The sequence below is a fragment of the Poecilia reticulata genome, linkage group LG7 (genome assembly GCF_000633615.1).
Source record: "Poecilia reticulata strain Guanapo linkage group LG7, Guppy_female_1.0+MT, whole genome shotgun sequence".
Classification (NCBI taxonomy): domain Eukaryota; kingdom Metazoa; phylum Chordata; class Actinopteri; order Cyprinodontiformes; family Poeciliidae; genus Poecilia; species Poecilia reticulata.
Window position 1 is genome coordinate 27,342,263 of NC_024337.1, and position 19,649 is coordinate 27,361,911.

The 19,649-nt window shown below is 40.0% G+C and overlaps 1 protein-coding gene across 3 annotated transcripts in view; it reads right to left on the bottom strand.

Annotated features, from left to right (window-relative positions):
* Window positions 1-1,352: 1,352 nt before the first annotated feature.
* znf385a (zinc finger protein 385A) overlaps window positions 1,353-19,649 on the bottom strand; it is an 84,331-nt gene continuing 66,034 nt past the window's right edge. For all 3 annotated transcript variants that reach the window (XM_008413642.2, XM_008413643.2, XM_008413644.2), the window contains 5 exons: window positions 18,883-19,057; window positions 10,736-11,089; window positions 6,988-7,172; window positions 6,637-6,729; window positions 1,353-5,653 (listed from right to left, as the gene is read on the bottom strand). In XM_008413642.2, coding sequence (XP_008411864.1) covers window positions 5,393-5,653; window positions 6,637-6,729; window positions 6,988-7,172; window positions 10,736-11,089; window positions 18,883-19,057 — 1,068 coding nt within the window. In that variant the 3' untranslated portion in view covers window positions 1,353-5,392. The remainder of the gene's footprint in view (window positions 5,654-6,636; window positions 6,730-6,987; window positions 7,173-10,735; window positions 11,090-18,882; window positions 19,058-19,649) is intronic.

Below are 19,649 nucleotides of genomic sequence, written 5' to 3' on the forward strand. Positions count from 1 at the left end.
GCCTCAAGGAGAAATCTATCAAGCAGCCAGTGAGCAGATATTTCAGGGGGAATATCTGGAAAATGTACCTAATTTATTCTACTTCTTTCTTTTAACGTGTAAAGTATGCTGTTCTGCCACTAAAACTGGTGTAAACTGGTGTCATTTAAACACAAATTGTGGCTAAATGTAGATAATCAAATAAAGGACAGCAAAATTATGCCTCATAAAGAAATAAATACATCAAGGGAAAACAAAAGTATGCTTTCCCCTTGTACATTCTCCGTATTATTGGTTTCATAAAAAGCTGTACAGACACATCTACGTACGTTTACACGGTTTACTGATTACTTTCTCTGAAGTTGATCTGTTACAGTCTGCAGGCTGTGAGGGATTGAAAAGCAAATATACATTTCTTGCACGGTCTTGGAAAATAAATCTGATTGGTTGTATAAGTCTGTATGGTTGCTTAAGAAACACAATTTAAAGATATGGCCCAGTAAATTAGTCTTAAACTAAAAGACCACTGACCTCTGGGTAGCACAATTTTTAGGCCAGGATTTCACAAAATACAAGTTTTTTTTGTCTTGTAAAACTGCAATATTGTAGAATCAATAATATTGATTCTATTTTATTTCTATTTGTTTGTTGACATCACAAGATACACATTATCAAAGTTGATCAGCTGTTTATTAGTAAATATTAAAACAGACAAGCAGCTTTTTACTAAATTTCAACATCATTTTTTAAGTTTTCCAGTTGCATTTGGAGTGCGTTGGACAAGATTCTCATCTGACTCATTGTTGGAAAGAGTTTTACATCAACGACCCCAAATTCATAGAGGATATTGTTGTGGATGGTAAAGTTTAAGAAAACAGCGACGGTGATATTGATCATCTTCAACACATTTGTGTGTATTCCTGCATGAATTTCTCCTTTTGGTTGAAATCCATCCACTCCCAAGATATTCTTTTCTCCTTTATGGAACTGCCTGAAATGATGGGAATGATATGGTGATTTTGCCCCACCATTCGAAACGGTGTGGCAAAATGGTTCATGATGTCTGCCTGAAAATGATCTGTTGAAATGCTGAAAATTAGACCAAATGTTTTCATAGCAACCTGGCCCATGAAAAAAAGGTCCATCTGTTCAAAAATGCATGGTTGAACCTTTAGTTGAACAGAGGATTGAATCTTAAAAATATATGTTACCAGCAAACTAATGAAGCATAGATGTGTCTAAAAATAGGCTAATTCCCCATATGTCAAAGCTAGCATGTCATTTGATGAATGTGTTTGTTATTTTTGAAGAGCTAAATAAACAAATAAGGGGATAAGACAACAGTGAGTGATTCATAAAGATTCTGCAGACAGTATCATTTCATGATTTATTGACATTTACTTTTTTCCACAATAGTTTTGCTTGATATCAATATTTTCCATAAAGTTTTTTTTAATTATTATTATTTAAATTACATTTATGTTTTAGTCACATACACATTTATTGTTTCATTTTCTTATTGCAATAAACAAGAGTAGCCAGAATGAGTCAGGTATTGCTACAGTTTGCCATACAAACTCTTTGTCCCTCTGATAATGAAGTTCAAAAATAATTTTATTGGCAAGACAAAATTACACCAAAGCCTCTCGGGCTCTCTCGTTCTCTGGTTCTGCTCGGAGAGAGACTGAGGGCAGAATAAGGCTAAGGCTAGGAGCCTAAACACAGCTAACATGAAGTCCAGAAAATGGGAATCGGCTATTTATTTCCCCGAATGTGAAAAATGAGGATGATTTTTAATGGCTGTTTCCACTTTGAGAACATATCTAGGACAATTTGAACATTTCAGTCATGCTACTAGAATGACTGGCCTAACAGGGATGCAAACACTTTGAAATAGCCCAGTTACAAGATCAGCTCCCATGATGAAAATCCTTTTCCGATTCATCAATCTCCTCAAATCAAACAGGATCTTTGTCTCCGTCACTAAAGTCAGGGCACTTTTTAGCTCCAGGTCACGTCCGCACGCTACCGGTGGAGGGTGAGGAGTGAGGAGATCCCATCACACACTTGAATATACATGGTACACACACCAACAGGAAGGCAAGCACAAGTCTTGGAACAGCATCTCACTCACAAAATGAACTCAAAGATTACTTTCCACAACAAAAAGAGCACAATGGTGGAAGCTGACACTGAGACAACTTCTTCTTTAAGTAATGGCATTAATAATATTCCTCTGCGTTTTCACTTGGGTACACTACTCACAACATTGGAAAAGAAAAATGCAATGTAGGGAATCCAAATTAAAAAAAAAGAAAAAAACACAGCCTGTTGAACAGATCGTCGAGCTGAAATCCTTTTACACCTGGTGTTGTACCCTGTTCCCCAAACAGAGATTCCCATAGTTTAAAGGCCCTTTAATATGAAGGGTCGGTCTCTGTGCTGAGCTATGCATCCGTCTTTTGCTACTCCTCCCTTGTACCATTGAGGGTCCAAGATTCTTATGGAAGGAAAAGAAAAGGTCTGTGATCTGGCATGCTCCCACTCTAAACAACTCCAGACATTGACGTAACAATGATAACAAGTCACTTTGATATAAATTGCTCATTGCATTGCAATATTCAGACAAAGGTAAGACATTAGAGCTCATTGTTTCTCAATGATAGGGCACAGTGTACATCTTGTTCAAAAAACGGGGTTTCAGTTTCACGCTGTCGAGCAGGAGCCACTTGTTGCTAAGCTAGCTTTATCTGGCTCCTCATCCTATTTGTAATTCTCTATTCCAGTTGCCTCGGAAGTCGGAGCTCTGATCTGGGAATAGCGTCGTAGCTGAGTCGGGAATAACACTGCTAAAAGTTGGAAAACCAGTTTATCCAACTAAAATCGAGATACTCATACTGGTACTTGAGGCTTGCAGCAGTATTTCTGATTTATGCCAAAGAGTTGCAGTTGTATAAGCTATTTTCATAGCCATGTGAGGATATGACAGGATATGACATATCCAACCTATAACCTGCTGCTGCTGAATGACGCAGATGAAAGTCATCACTTTATGTTGTTGAGAATTGACCCCTTATATTTATATTTATAATGCAACATTTCTTCATACCTCCAAGTGTGAAGAAAATGCTTCAAAGCCGCAAGTCAGAAAATTTGCAAATGTTTTGGCACTAGTTACTGTGTGTGGCGCTGCCAGTGGAAGCCAATAGTGATATATTTGTTTTTACATTTTTTTTCATTCAGTCACTAAAAGATGTTTGTTACAGTGTTATGTGCCACCGGTTAAATGAGATTACTGTCAGAAATGCAAATAAACAATTTGCACAAGTTATGATTAATGGGATGAATACACCGACTTTCCAAAATCGGACTAAAGAGGACATTCTGACATTCCAGACATTTCTGTTGAAGCCCAATTCCAACACTGAGAGGGAAGAAATGAATGTCGTCCTGTGATTATGAGATAGTTCAGTCATAATTATGAGATACTATCTAACAATTATTGCTAATTCAAAATGATGACTTATAAGTCAGATCTTCCAACTTCCGAGAACAAATGGAACGCACAAGTGTGTCAGGCTCGTTTATGATATCCACCAAAATAATTCCAACCCCTTTAATTCACTTCCTTCTCATGGATGAATTGATAAACGTTTCCTACCTACAAAAATATTATATGTGTTTTTTTGTTTTGTTTTTTTTTCCACCCCGATTTTGCTCATTTTTTCATGTGCAGTATAAACACATAGCAACAGTCCAAACCGAGATAAAACAAAGTGCTCACCAGTCTTTGTAAAAGAAAACAAATCATGGTGCGTGTCATGGCTTTCATTTGTAAGACAGGAAGTACCGATAGTTGCCTCGAGCTGGACGCCTGGGCTTCTGCTTCTGGGCACCTTTAATGTTTCGTATGACTCCAGCTCAAGATCATCTTAAACTAAGAAAGCATGCTTTTCATCCGGTTCCCTTTCAGTTTATTGTCTGTCGATAGACGCACTTTTTTTTTTTTTTTTTTTTTATTGACCCGAACAAACAAACCTTTGGGTATCAGCCAGGTGAGGAGGAGGAGGAGGAGGACTACGCAGGAATGAAAGGGTTCAACCCAGTGATGCTAAAGTTTGTCCCTGAAGAGCCTTATTGTAAGGACGCATGCAGGAACAACATAAATAGATCCGAACACGAGGTCAGGTTTAAGTCATACCTGACCACCTACACAGTAATTCAGCCTGAGAGGAAAGAGCGCGGTGGGTGATGATGTAAACGGAAAAGAGAACGCCAACTATAACCTGTGCTCTTTTCAGGACCATAAACCACAACGCTATAGAACATCCTTTCCTTGAACACATTATGAGCTGTACAGGCCTGTCGTGTGTTAAAAACAGCAGTGCGGCATGTTCACAAGCTTGACTCCAGCTGTTCCCGCCCTCCCCTTTCGTCTTCTTCGTTTTCTGACCGTTATGAAAGCTGGCAGACATGCCCTGCAGCAGTGTTAGTCGGTGCGACCTATTTTAAAACACAGATTTGTTCTGGACTATATGTGTGTTTGTGTGTGTGCGTCTGCATGCTTCCTGTGGTCAATCCATCCGCTGACCCGCGCTGACCCTCCTCTCACCTCACCTTCTCTGGCTATGACAAGGGGCGGTTAGGCTGCGATCCCCTACAGTCGCTCTTCTGTTCTCCTAACCTTCTCCGTCTGATGTGTTCGGCTGTGAGTACCGCCGGCCTGTCAGACAAAGTCATGTTGCATCTAGTGAGGACCTAGTGTCACAAATGGAAGAACTGCTGGCTGCAGAGAAGGACAGCGCACAGCACTGTGGAGAGCGTCACAGCGAGCCGCGGCGGATACAGCGAAGACCGAAGGAAGCAGCTACCCTACTGACGCAACACTATTGTCCTGGTTCCGGAGGTGCATAGGGTGGCGAGAAGAAGTCGAGCCGTAACAACAGGGAGAAACAACCCCTGCGCCAGAATAGTAATGATAACACTATGCATGGTTTGACATTTCTAGAAAGATTTGCGCAGTTTTTTGTTTTGCTTTGTTTTTTTTTCTATATTGAGGTGGCCTCGTTTTGGCCACAGTGCAAGGGAAGGACTAGGGGAAATGGGAAATGTACAAGAGAGTACGATGCATAATGAATCCTCTCCTTCACTCATCTTTTCTACAGAGCCATCAGAAGTCCTTTGAAAAAGAAGGCGAGTGAGCGGAGAGTTTTAGGTAAAGGGAAAAAGAGACACATAATACTTGTACTCCTTCCCACTGTTCCTTTCCCTTGCTATTCTATCAGACATTTAAACTACTGGATGTTTCCCCCCTTAACAATTGCTGTTTGTTGATCTTTTTTTTTTTTTTCTATCTTCACAGTGTGCTTTTGGAGTGGATGTTTCTGACGGGATGAAGTCACAGGACGATGTGTCAGTAAGGAGAGAAGAGGATCGGCCCATGGGTGGTGCGGATGGGCCCAGGGGCGGGTCTCAAGATGGCGTGGCTGAGAGGTGGGCCTTGCAAGAGGTGGTGGTGGTGGTGGTGGTGGGGGTGAGGGCCAGGGGCAGCTGCGCGGAGAGCCAGCGGGTTCGAGGATGCAGCCGCGGCCATGGCTGCGGCGACGGCCAACGGGTTGGGCAACAGCCCCGCACCCAAAGCTTTGGTGAGATCCTTGGAGAAGGTCAAAGAAGACTGAAAACAGAAACCAGAGCGGGGAGAGGCAAGTAGGACAGGAACAATGTGATCAGTTCAAAAGCATCAGTACGTTATCAATAATCAGATGTTCTTCAGCACCTTGTAGGAATCTAGTTTTTTAAGATCTATGAATTTACTGTCAGTAATACTTCACCTCATTTGACTTACCATGTGAAAAGTAAAGATCCAAAGTATATTTTCAGTTTTGGGGTTTTACAGGCAACATCTAGAGAATTTATCTTTCGCACAGTAAGTAAATTTTTTTATCACAACTATATTTTGTTTCTCTTCCTTTTTTTAAACAAAACAAATAAATGTCCATCCCTGTTATGCAGATATTAAATGTCGACACATCCACAACATTTAATTTGGCACAGGTTTAGTAAAAAATGGGCTGAGCAGTTTTTTCCCCACTCTATCTCAAATATGGTGGGTGAGAGAACTAAAGGAGCAGTGCGATGCTTTGAAGGCTTATTCAGATTCAGCTCCTTCCCCCATTCTTCTCACTGGCTACAGATTGTCTGACTGAAGACGCCAGTTGATCAGAGAGTTAATTGCAGAGACTCTGAAACTGTGGAGTAAATGTTTGGGTTTTCCAGCAGACTACAGTATTTATGGTTCGGTTATTTGTGTTACAGTCTTGAAGCATGTCGTTGGGAATAGAGCGCATAGCGAACATGTTCATCTCAGAAAATGGCAAGAGTCAATTGTCTCATGAGAGAAGGCATGTCGAATACTGATGTGTCTCACAAAAATAATTGCTTTCAGTTCAAGTTATATTAAATTCATAACATCAGTTTAAACCCAACTATCTGCTCTCGGCTTTCAGCAAACTCCTTGCAATATGGGTCACAGTTCCTTCATAATACAATATGACTTAGTATTATCAATAGCTTCAAGATCTTCCTTCAAAAAATGAAACTATCAATTTTTAGAATCAATGTTTGTTTGATGAAATGTGATGAAACTCAAGTCGTTACCGTCAGATCCGCCCCCCTGTGCTTCTTATGTCGGCTGAGGAGGGGGTTAGGCTTTCCTGCCATGCCGTCCCGGTGCCGCCGGCTTGATATGTGCTAAAAACAAAGGAGAACAAGTTTGTGGTTTGGATACTTTTCTTGATTATGCACTGATTCAAAAACATTTCATTCACCACTATAAGTTGTGTTTAAAAAAAATTTACTTCACTGACTACCACAAGATTTTCAAATGTTGTGAAGTCCAAATTTAAATTCAGGAAATGTATGTTTTTTTAGATTCAGTTTATGGAAAACAATATAATACACGCTTCTCAAACGCAAAGGGAAGGATGATAAAAAAAATCTTCCACCGACCTGTTTGAGTTGCAGTTCAGAGTTCACCCGCACGTTGCAAATCTCACAGTGGAAGGTTCGTTCCTGAGTGTTGGGGTCCACTGGCCCCCCTCCCTGCTCTCCAATGGGCTTTGGACCCAGGCGAGGGTACGCCTTAATAGGACCAAGCCCGCTTCGTGCCTCCAGTATGGTTTTGTGTTTAGTGCCTGCAGACAGATAAACACACACACGCACACACACCCCCACACACGCACCCACACACACACGCACACATGCGAACAAACAAAAAGGAAAGAAAAAAAAACCTTCTGTAAAAAAATGACTAGATATCGTCTGCGACAGACTGGCGACCTGTCCAGGGTGACCCCGCCTCTCGCCCGGAACGTTAGCTGGAGATAGGCACCAGCAACCCTCCTGACCCCAATAGGGACAAGGGTGTAAAAGAAAATGTATGTATGGATGGATGGACTAGATATCGTCTGCTTCCTCTATGAAATAAATGAAAACTGTTCGGCTGAAATTACAGATGCAGAAACAATGAAATAGAAGAAAAACAATTAAACTTGACAAGAATGTGAAGCACTGTGTGGCTTCATCCGTAAATCAATAACCACTAAAGTGGAACAGAAATCAGAACTCTTCAGTTTGATAAAGCTTTTGTCCACAAGGTGGCAGTAAGAAGACAGCTGTGAAATAGTCAAGTGTGAGACATCAGATAAAAATATGTTATGTTGATACTTTAGTAACTTATTAAAAAATTGAAAAATTAAACATTGGGAACCACAGTACATTACGTACCATTTGAGCTTTGAGAAAAAAAAAATTCCACAACAAAAAACAACAAAAAGCAGAAAAGATACTAGGGAAGTTAAAAAATGGCCATCTTTCTAAAACATTTTCTTAAATATTTTAGTCATGAAAGTGCTTGATTCTATAAGCTTTTACTGTTAAGTGAATCACTAACTTGCATCAAAAATACAGAAGACATTTTGAATTAGACATTAAAAACAAGAAAAAAAATTGAATTAAAAATAGAAATAATACTACACTCCCCAGAACTGAAAGAAAACCACTCAACCCTCATCAGCTCTAACTTTCACACAGTTTGAATTGAATTTCAGTCAAATTTTTAAATCCCTTTGAACAAAGCAAAGGTCACCCAGAGGAAGGAGAAACTATGAGAGTGTGGAGAACGTGGAGGCGTCGCTGCAGGGAAGCAACTCCACTGATAAGTTTTACTCGAAGCCAAAAATGTGCTCTCTGTTTTATTTTGGTCTGAGCACTGAGGATGGCCCTGGAGATCCGTTTGTCTTTGTAAGCTTGACTCACTTCATAAACACAAGTGTGGACGGCTTTCACTCCAAGAATCAAAAACAGGAAATGTTTGGAATGGAAACAAAATATTCAAATGAAATCGCTCTGTAATTATTTTCCTTTTTTTCCCATTTTTGCGTGTTTGGCACTTAGTCCATCTGCCACGCACTTGGTTCAAGCATCTGTCTCTGCATGACACATGTTTTATTTTTAAACTGTGAAAATGTACGCGTTTTTTATTTTAAGAATGAGTGAGGGTAATTGTTTCCATATTGTCTTCCGCCAACTTTCAGCTGGTTTAACTTTTAGTTTTCCAGGCCCTGAACTCTAGAAATACCCAGCAGGCTGAGACCGAGCACTGTGATTAGGAGTTAATAAATTAAAGTACTGTGTGTTCTTTCACTTTAAACATGCATCTGCATTTTGATGAGAAACACTGCTATTCGCTGGCCCTAGTGGAGATATGCAACACAAATTGGTCTGTAGATAAATGAAAAAGGAGTCAATCAAAATAGGGTGAAAAATAAAATCGAGGAAAATTGTGCTATAATGGTGGTAGTGACCGCCTTGCTATTGCTTATCCCACATTAAAATGGCCTTATTGGCTGAGAAAGCTGGGTCTAATCCCCCAGGATGAACAGGATGTAGTTTAATCAATAATTTGCCAATTTGTTATGGTACTGTGTCTCTTGCTGCCATTCAGTGCTGAGCATTTATGGCAGCTTTGACTTTTTTTGTACATGGTAATGTTGCAATTATCTAAGTGTGAAGTGAGAACAATGTGGTTTTTCAAACAAAAATCTCAAGAGTGTGGTGTGTATTTTCACCCCTGGCCTTCTTTGGCCCCCATACACACACATACTGAGAAGAGTAATCAGAGTAAGTGGGGCTGAATACAAATGCACACCACAAAGTATCATTTCCTTCCATCAGCAATAGTGCAGTACATGTTTGTCTATCAAATCCAATCCCAATATAGCCCATTGAAATTTATTAGGAATTAATGCTTTTGCACAAACTTTGTAAACTTTTAAACAGTCGTCTTGCATGCAGACTTACTGTAAGTCGGTCTGGAAGGATTAAAGTGAGCAACTGGCATCTCAGGGATAATTGTAACAGTGAGAATGTGTCGTGTTTCAGAGCTGTCTGGTACAATGTGTCCAGTGCTAATGTGTATTCCTATTTACATCCCTCTGGCAGCGGTTACACAACCCAGCCATCATCATGAAAACGTTTAGACGGAGGACTTTCAGAGAGTATAGATGATACACCTAGGTGGAAATGGCAGAACTGATCTTGATTCAGTGGATTTGGGGTTGTGTCAAACATTACAGGCCTATGTGAGAGAAGAAAGTGAGCTTACTGTTGAGTGTCAACACAAGGTTAGACACTTTGACACGACTCTTGAAACCCAGAAAGAAGTTCTCAGTTACATGGGCCAGGAATGTCAGTGTCAAACAGATCATTTATCTGCTGATCAGTGCAGTTCTTAGTGTCCTCTGTTGTGTCACGTTCAACACTTCATTTAAAGCTTTAAGATCCACATAGAAATCAGCAGTTGATAGGAACGGATTGATTTTTAGCCTATTCAACTCTAATTGGTGAGTGGACGGATAGAAACTTAAAAATCCAACTATTTCCCAAATCAGTTAACACATCATGAAAAGGTGCTAACAGATCACAGAAACAATGAAAACGCTCCTGAGTTTTGACGTTAGAACTGAAGGAACAAAACCTGGGCAACTGATTTGCAGCATTAGTGAAGTGTTTAAAAATTAAGTTAAACGGCATGCGGGTATCTGGAAGCTGTTTTGATGAAACCTTTACTTTCCATAATGTTAGCAGGTCATTCAGTCTGCAAGAGAGCGCAGGTTTTCAGAAGGTAACAGGAAGTCTAGAAGTATGACAGCAAAGCATTTATTAAATGTTTTATCGTCAAAACATGCGAGATTTGAAAGCAAGTTTTTGGGAATTTTTGAGTTAAGTTAGGAGCCACATGTTCTCTACAGATATAGATTGTGGTGTAAGTAATGCTAGCCACTTAAAGAATCCTATGAAAAGCTAAAGGCTTTGCAGTGCTAGCAAAACCCTCATCGGGATTCTCTCTAACACCAGCAGTTTACAGGGTGGACTATATAAAGATTCAATGGCAAAAAGGCTACAACAAATATTTTGAATGCTGCATCTCTGATTTATAACTGCTTGTAGGTTCCCATGTGCAAATTTCAAAGTTAAGAAAATCATAAAATTGCCTGTGAACATATTTGCATTTCTTGATTAATTCTATATGTTAAGAAAACAAAGAAACAAGTATTTTAGAAGAATTCAAGAGACTCAAACTTCCGAAGTTGCAACATTTGAATTTCTATAAACTTTCACCTGAACTGCTCTCTGTCTGCACAGATTAAGCATGTTTTGGGGTTTTCGTTTTGTTCAGAATTCAGCTGGTACCCACCTTTGTTGTGGGCTTCCAGCTGTGAGAGTGAGTTGACAGCCACCTTGCACAGTGAGCAGTACAGCAGCTTTTTGGCCTTGTCTTCCTCCGTCTCCGGGTTGGACGGGCTGCTGGAAGCCGGGGCGGCTGACACTCCTGAAGCTGGCGGTCCAGACCCGGGCTGGTCTGAGCTGGCACTGCCGCAGCCGGGGGAGGAGCTGGTCGGGGGGATCAGGGGGGGAGTCTGAGTTGGAAGAAGTGGGCACACTGACGTCATTGGGGAATCCATGGGCGGGGTGGGGGGATTGGGTAGTGAGGGAAGGGGCCCTGAAGCCAGAAGGGGCTCGCTTAACTGCGACAGAGGTCGTGTATCATCTGGGGAAATGAAAGGGAAAATGAGAAAACAACGTGTCAATTACCCGATTTTATAGAGCCAACAGAGTAGCTGAAACAGTTAACTAAAGTTATGTTCCCCTTGAAATATAATTTTATTAAATGTAACCACACCGTCAACCACTCCCTGTTGAATATGGCAGTTGTGATTCGCTCCGTAGATCAAACAAACCAACAAAAAGCTTTTTGCAACCTGTTTTTTTATTTACTATGCTGTAATTTATAATGGATTTGAAAAAGGCCTTTTAATTAAAATTATACAGTGAAGGAAATACCAGACTGCTGTGTGTAAAGGGAGGAATGTGTGCGTCCAACATGTCTGAGGGCTTCATCGTGCCTTGATGTGGTCTGGCTGTGTTAACATTTACCAAAGAGACAAATAGGAAGCACAGATCACAGTATGTTTCTGCTTCTGCCAAAACACCTGTTATTATTATTATTTTTTTAATTTGGTTAAAACAGTGATGATTCAAGTTCACAAATTCCAGAAGCGTTTTATTAAACAGTGGCGCCAGTATAGCAGCCCAGCTCCTGTCAGACTGTCGCAGGGCAGCTGGGGATACAATCCAGTAGCTGGTCATCATGAATGGGAATGACTGATCTCATTTTCTTTTGAGGGTCCTAATAAAGCGCTTTATAAGCCTGATGTCATTTTATTTCATTCTTTATCTTTGCCTATGTGTGCAGTGGTGGTTCCTGCAGGAACGGTGCCCTGAGCAACAACTTCCTTATGCACCGTCCAGGCTTTTGACCAGTCTGTATGTTGAAGTTTGTGGACTCCTGTCAGTATATAGGGGAGGGGGACTGAACTCTAAAATAATACAAAATTAAAGTTTTTGCATGTTCACTAGTAATAGAAAGGCTTCATAAATCTCAGATTCCTTTTTAATTAATCTGTTGTGAGAGCAGCATTTTCTAGTTTGGGTTTAATCAGTCAAAAACATTTTAGATTTTGAGCTAAAAATAATAGAAAGGCCCTTTAATTTAGTGCTGAGTTGGAAACTTTATCTCTTTTCTCCAGTCATACTTATTTTCCTACAGTCCTTATGGAATGCAAAACATTTCAAGGCTATACAAACAAGGAACAGGAAAGTTGTTCAAGGCCTAATTAAGAGGCAACATTGTATTATGAGCATTTGTGCAGCCCCCTTATTTACTGGACATCCTGGGGCATATTGTCCCCCATAAAAACTGCCTCTGCCTGTGTGAATCTATACTTCTGTCTCGTTTTTAATCAGTTACCATATACAGTGTCCCCCTACTCTTAGTCATGATGCATAAAAATCCTTAAAATAAAATCCTGCATTGGATTCATGCTCTTATACTGAAAATTTAGAATTTAATTTGAGCATGCTCAATTATATTTGAATATTCTTATTTATTTCCAAGTTAATAAAACAGGAAAAGAAAGAAAATAGAAAAATAAAACCTACATCTTCTGGCATTTAACCTAAATGTTGAGAATTAATTAGAAGCTTTAAACAGCAACAATGTCATTATCTGGGCTGTCTGTATTTTTTAAAAGACTGTCCAGGAACTTCTAATTCCTGTGTCCCTTGTTGTATGACATAACCTAGACCATGGAAAATTGAAAATGGGTCACCACCGTGGTCTTTATTGGTACGATGATCCAAAACATCTGGTCAAATCAACTTAGAAATACTTCACCTGACACAAACTACACCTTCTACCAGATCTAAAATCCAGGAAAACCTGTGGGGTGAGCTGAAGAAAAGAGAAAACAACAAAGGTCAAGAACTCTTGAGAAAAAGCAAAGATGAATGGTCATATGTCCTTCTGACTGTCAGCTCCAACCAGGTGCCAGTGACTGTGACACTGGTGATATTATACAACGATGATTTCTTAAGATTAAATCCTTTTCCCTCGTTGAATAAAAGCACTTAAATTAAGGGTTTTACTAAAAGCATAAATGTCAGATTAAAGGGCTGCAAAAGCAGGTTAATGTATTTGAAGGCATTTTTACCAGGGACACCAGTAAGCAGAATAGCTGTATACATTTCCACATGTGTTTCTGGTCAGCTACACCCTCAATCAAGACCATCGGTATTCACTAAATAGAGAGTGCTGAAAAAAATATCCTCCCCCTGCATTTGGGTGGGGTATTTATACGCTCTCAAAAGCAGAGACTGTGTGGCCTGTACCCAAACTCTACAGAAACCAATCTGATGATCGGCACCAGAAAGCCTCTCTTGCATGTAAAACTAAAGGAGTGTTGTACAGCATTTCTGGCATTGTTTGCTTTAAATGCCTAATTCACATCTGTGTGTTCTCATACAGCATTGCCTTTTGTGATAGAAATACCACAATGATAGCTGATATGTTTATTTCGTCTGTAGGCTTATGTGATTATGTTGTAATTGGTGCCTTTTGGTTAGTGTTCCCCTTTCAGCCGTCTTCGGTCAAGCTCTTGTAAGTTTGTTCCTGTCCACTTCTTCCCAAAATCAAAATTCCTTTGTTCCATACTGGTTTCCAGTTGCAGCGCTACAATGAACATTTGTTCAACATATGTGCATTCAAAAGGAATAAAAAAAAGAAAAAATATATATATATCTATTTTCTGCTTTGGCTTCTTATGCGACATTGAGAAGTTCATTAAGAAATTCAGAATTATTAGTTGTTTTAGAGAACATGCAAGCCCTGCACAGCATATGTTTTGGTTCAAAATCAGTCAGGAAAAAACATGAGTGTGTTGCCAAGTAGTTAGGAATAATTTTAGAATCCCAGTCTGAGATTGCAGACAGACATCTCTCTGTTTCTCCTCGTGCACTAATTACATACACCCAACAGGGCCTGTATTAGTATTTACGATAAAACAATTTCATTTTCAAGCTTTTCAACACTGAGGGAAAACAAATCATTCTGCAACAGGTAAAGCAATCAAAGAACAATTTTCATGAAATTAGATATATAAAATGATCATATATCATGTGAAGTTAAACCGCTTTGTTTGATTTATTAATATTAACCCGCAGACTCAAAAAGAAAATGAATGTTTTTCTTTTTTTTTCTTTCGCACAACCTTTGTGCCAGAGTTATCTGACTCTCCTACAACTCTGGATGTTCTGTAAGTCTACTTAATCATTTACAAAGCAGCTCCCTCATGGCCAAGCAAAGGAAGTTCCTATTATTGGTGGAGAGGTCAGGAGGGGGGAGATAACTCAATCCAGATGCTTTACACTTACCCTGGTGAGTCTGTGCTGGCCTTAATCCACTTTGGGAAATTAAAGCAACCTATTGGATGGGCCCAGGAGGAAAAGGATTTGTTGACCAAAGCATCTCATCGAATGCAAACAAATTCCACACAACAATTTGTTGTCAACAGACGAAGGTTGCATACAGAGAACGCATTAAAATCTGTTCTGAGCTACAACAAATGTTGAGGAAATAAAATGTGCGATTGCAAATAATATTGGGGCTGATGATTTATTTTTTATTGATGTATATTTTGCAAGTGTTAAAAGAGATTGTGTGGCAATAAATCCTGTGGAAAGAGGAGACATAAAGTAGTAATGCATAATTAATGAGAGTGAACATATTGCATCGCCTTATGTCAGAAAATACGGAGAGAATATAAAGAGGATGGCAGCAAAGTTGTCCCTTGAAATAATTCTTATTTGTTAAAAATATTAGGATTTCTTCTGTGATAAATTAAATACTGTGCGGTTGGTTGAACTAAGTAACCAAACTAGTGTATGGAATCAACCTTTCTGTGATTGTATCTCATAAATGTAGCTGTTACTTGAAGGCCTCAAATGTTTGTTAGAGAACATCAGTACACAATCAACTGTTGGATTTGGAAACATTCAGAGCAGGATTTGGTTACGAACATCAACCCAAACTGTCACAGAGCGCTGCTCGCTCCATCTTTATAACACAACACCAAACCTCGAAAGTCATGATCCGTCAACAGAAACTGAGACCAGGCAAGCAGAGCATTAATCAAAAATAAGCAGCCAAGAGACTCACGTTAAAGCTAAAGAAGCTACAGAGACCGCGAGCCAAGATCGAAGACTTTGTCGACAGGACAGCTCTCGCTGACATTTATAGGGTGGCGAGAAGAAAGCAATGAGAAGTTGTTCGCAGTTTTTCACAAGCCATGCCGGCTGCAAAATATGTAAGCGTAAAAGAACGACTTCTGGTTAAATTACATCAGAATTGAGCTTTTAGATGTCGATCTAAATGCTGTGCAGCTGACTGCACGTCGCCATCTTGAAAGTTAGTGTTGTAAGAATCATGCAGGTCAAATGAGCAAATTTAAACTTTCTGGCCTGCATGCAAAACATTACCTGCCGGTCAGTACATAGAGTTATTGGCAGCGAACATGATAAAAGCTGCAAAACGCTTGAAACTTCCAGCAAACTAGTCATCATAAACATAAAGCCAGTCTAATAGTTGGATGGTTCAGATCAAAGTACATTTATGTGTAAGAATGGTCCAGTCAAAGGCCATTCCTCTTTATTGAAATCCATGTTTAGAGTCGCAGCTGAAGCGAACATCAGTGTTACAGTTAGTGGGGTGTAAATATAAATGCATCGTACACTTTTCAGATTTTTTTAAATTTAAATGAACAAAACAGTATTTTACTTTCCTTTCCCCTAACCAACTATGCACTGCTTTGTACTGGCTTGTTTAATAAAACCTCAAATAAATGCATTAAAGTTTAGGATTGCATCATGAAGAAAATGAGAAAGATTGCAGGATCTATTAATACACATGCAGTGCAAATAAACCTGTCTGGCAGGTGACTGTGGATTCTGCAACCATTATTAATTATTAAAGATGAACGGAACCCAATGCTACACTTGCATCCATAATGCATCAGGGTGCATTTTCCCAGTTTGCTCTTAATTTGAACTCTGAGTCATGCAACGAGACATTCCAGCTAGCAACTAACGTGCATCTTGTTTTATTAGGTGCAACTGTTTCAGACAGATCTGACCCAAGAAACTCCTGCTGAAACGAAACATGCATAAACGGACTTTGGCTCAACAAACGGAGCATGAAAGACTATCAGCTCTGCGTAACCCAATTCTACTGTCAGGTCCCCGCTGTGAAACCCAAGCCATCACATAAAAGTCATCTGTTTAACTGACCTTGGGTGTGTGTGAGTGTTTGTGTGCTGTAATATGAGGGTGGTTTTACTGTGGTCCGTCATTAAAGTAGGAGTGTCAGACTGTAGAATGATAAAGAGGAAAGGCGAAGGAGGAAGGGGGCGGCCGGCAGAGCAGAGTTTCTCTCCAGTAGTGTAGCAGCTGCCATGCTCTCTACTGCAGGCCTCGCCAAAACCTCTTCTCACCATGTCCAAACCCCTCAAAGCCAAGGGCCTCCTCTTTAGGGACAACAACAACCACAAAGCCTCTGAGGGATGTAAAACTCCCTCTGTGAACTGTACTGTTGAGCGGGCGACAGCATTCAGATCATAACCACTCGCAGCTTCAGCCCTCAGCAAGGACCCCAAATGTCATGTTCGCGGTCGTCACTTCTGACTGCGTTTGATGTATTAATGAAAAACGATGGCGCGCACAAAACGAAGGTTGGTGTAGACATGGTAGCCCAGGCCGCTACTGCTTTACATCTGTTTCTCTCTAAAGTCAAACAGATATAAGCAAAAAGATCTTCTACAGCAAAAAAAAACAAAAAACATTCAGGGTCAAAAACAAAGGCAGTTAAGCCTTTGTGGGAACTTCACTCTTCCATCTGAATAGTTTTGCTTGACCGTATTGTTTATTTATGTTTACACAACTTTATGGCTATAACCTCCTGTGTCTGTCCCAGAGCGGGCTCCATGTCCCACATCACAGTGTCTGTCCCCAGACAATGCTTTCCCAGTTGAGGAAGTGCACAGCTGCATGCTCCCAGAGATCTGTCTAGCCACCACTGAACTGAAGATCAATCTGAAGACACACACACACACGCACACACACGCGCACACACACACACGCACAACCCAGCATGCATGCTGCAAAATCAGGAAGAGGCAAGGTTCCAGGGTCACGAGAAAAAGGCTTGGATGGAAAAAGGCATTCTTTCACATGTTTCTACTTTCGGATCTCCATCATGGCAGGCCTCTCGTTCAGTTGGTTTTTGTCTCAGAAAATCTCAGTAATGGGGACTGATTTAGGGGGTTGAGCCCATTAGTCCCCGAGGGGGAAAAAGACTAAAAAGAACAAGAGCTACAATTTTTCTGGGACCAGCTACAAAAAAAAATGTACCAAGGCAAAGGCAGGGAAATGCTAAGATGTTTGCTCTGGTGGTCTTTATCAAACAGGAGTTTCTTTTCTTTCTTTTTTTTTTCATTTGAATGTTTGCACTGAGGTCCCACATCGGTACCCTGAAAATGTCTTGTAAACAGTCAGCTACAGAAACCTTTGTGAATGTCAGTGAAACGTGGCAGGTCTATTCAACGCCTGGTGTTTGATCCAAACTGTCTGCGACACAGACAGAACGGAAAGCTTGACAGCACAAAAGAAGACGGGCTAAATGCAGACAGTACTGCGAATTATCGCTTGAAATAATAAGGGAAGGAAAGCTAAGACTAAGACAGCAGGAGTAAAGCTAGAAATGTTCTGCTAAGAAATGAGCACGCACTGTCCCTCCTAACCATTAATCATCTGGCCAAAAGTAAATAAAGTCTCATTAAAGTCAGATCAGCTGCTGTCACCGTCCTTTATGACTCTGTGCCGTCCATGTTTAATATTGTGGTCTCATCTTTATTTATAATCAATCAGCATTAGCACCTATTACCACCATGTTTAAACTAATAAGCCATGTTCTATTCTGATTCAGCTACAAATTGCATAGCACCTTCAGGAAGGTCATTCAGGAGTGGTACACCACCGTGAAAAACATATCACTCCCCCATTTGACCTTTCCACATATTGTCATGTAATATCTAACAACTTCAATGTATTTTATTGGGATATTATGTAAAAGTACTGCGTCATTTTGCAGTAGAAGGAAAACGATGCCATGTGTCTTACACATTGATGTTAATCTTTCACTGGAGTCATAACTGGGGTTTATCCACTAGGTCTGAAATTACTGCCGTTCTGAGCCTCAACTCAGTCTGACTGAATGCAGAGTGTCTGTAAACATGAATAAAGTTTGTGTTGTGGAAATAAACGCCCACTCAGTTGGACTCTGTTCACTAATTCGATGATTACAGGCAATTGGTTGAACTGGATTTAATTCAGGGGGTATGAGAGTAAAAGGTGTGATCACAAATGCTTTTTATATATGTGCATTTTTTTGTAAAACAATAATTGAAAGCCATGTATCAGTTTCCTACCACTACAAAGTTATAAAACTACCTTGTGCATGGAGAGCCAATTAAATACATTGACGTCTGTGGTTGGAATGTGACAAAAGGTAAGACAAATATCCTAGTGGTGTGAATCCAGGCAGCTGTATATTTATAATCATTTGTTGGCTTGACTCTCACGCTCAGTGTGATTTACTGAAACTGGGCTTAGCTGTGAATCAGAAAAATATCTTACTGTATAACAATCTGTTAGCAGGCTTCGTGAGGTGGAGTTTCTGCAGCCAAATGCAACCGCACAAAGAACTTTTTTTTTCTTTTTTTCTCAGAGCAAGTTACTGCAGAGCCACTGTGATTAAAATACTTTGTTATTCCAGCATATTTCCCATCATGTATAACGTAAACAATAATCCCCGAACATTCCTGTGTGGAACAAGTTGATTATGTTTGCAATTAGAGGATCACACACGTCTCGTAACATCGTCGGCTCTCTCACCTGCTTTCCCAGGATCACAATCCTGGGAAATGCCAGGGGCTCCAGGTGGAGACGGGGATGAGGTCTGGGTCAGGGCGTGAGGCTTGTCCCCCTCCTGGGGGCGACTCTTGGATGTTTCAATGCCTTTGACTCTCCTGGCATGGCGGTTCCCCTTGTAATGGGCCTCCGCCTGGCTCTGTGAGACAACAAGGAATGCAAGTTTGTATGTTGAAAGAATACACCAATAACAAGATGTATGTAGTTGTAGTTATATGTAAAGACAGAATTTATCACCACAAAGTTTTGTTGATTGGGTATGAATTTTTAATTTGAACATAAAACATAGAACAGCAGAGTTTTATTTATTTAACCTAATTGAGGTAAAAAGATATGGTCGGCTTCACAATGGTGTTTTTCTAGAAGAGAATAAGAACTGCATTTGAACGCTGCGTCATTTAGAGTTCATGAGAGTAACAGCAAGAGGTTGTAAGGTCTCTCACTGTTAGAGGAGGAGGTGTAGTAGAAAGCTCAAAGACACTGATCTGTTTCTAATCAGTTTTAACACCTGGAACCCGTCTTGATGGAAGTGTTTCGGTAATTTGAAAAAGTACTGTGCACCTGCACTGCCTCCACAATTGGAAAAAAGCAACTGTTGTTTTTTGTTTGTTTTGTTTTGAATTATTCCATTGTGGAAAAAACATTTTACGAAATTATCCTGTCATATTATTTCTGCAATATTTCTATTATATTTTGTTATACACATATATTTAAATATGTATGTATATATA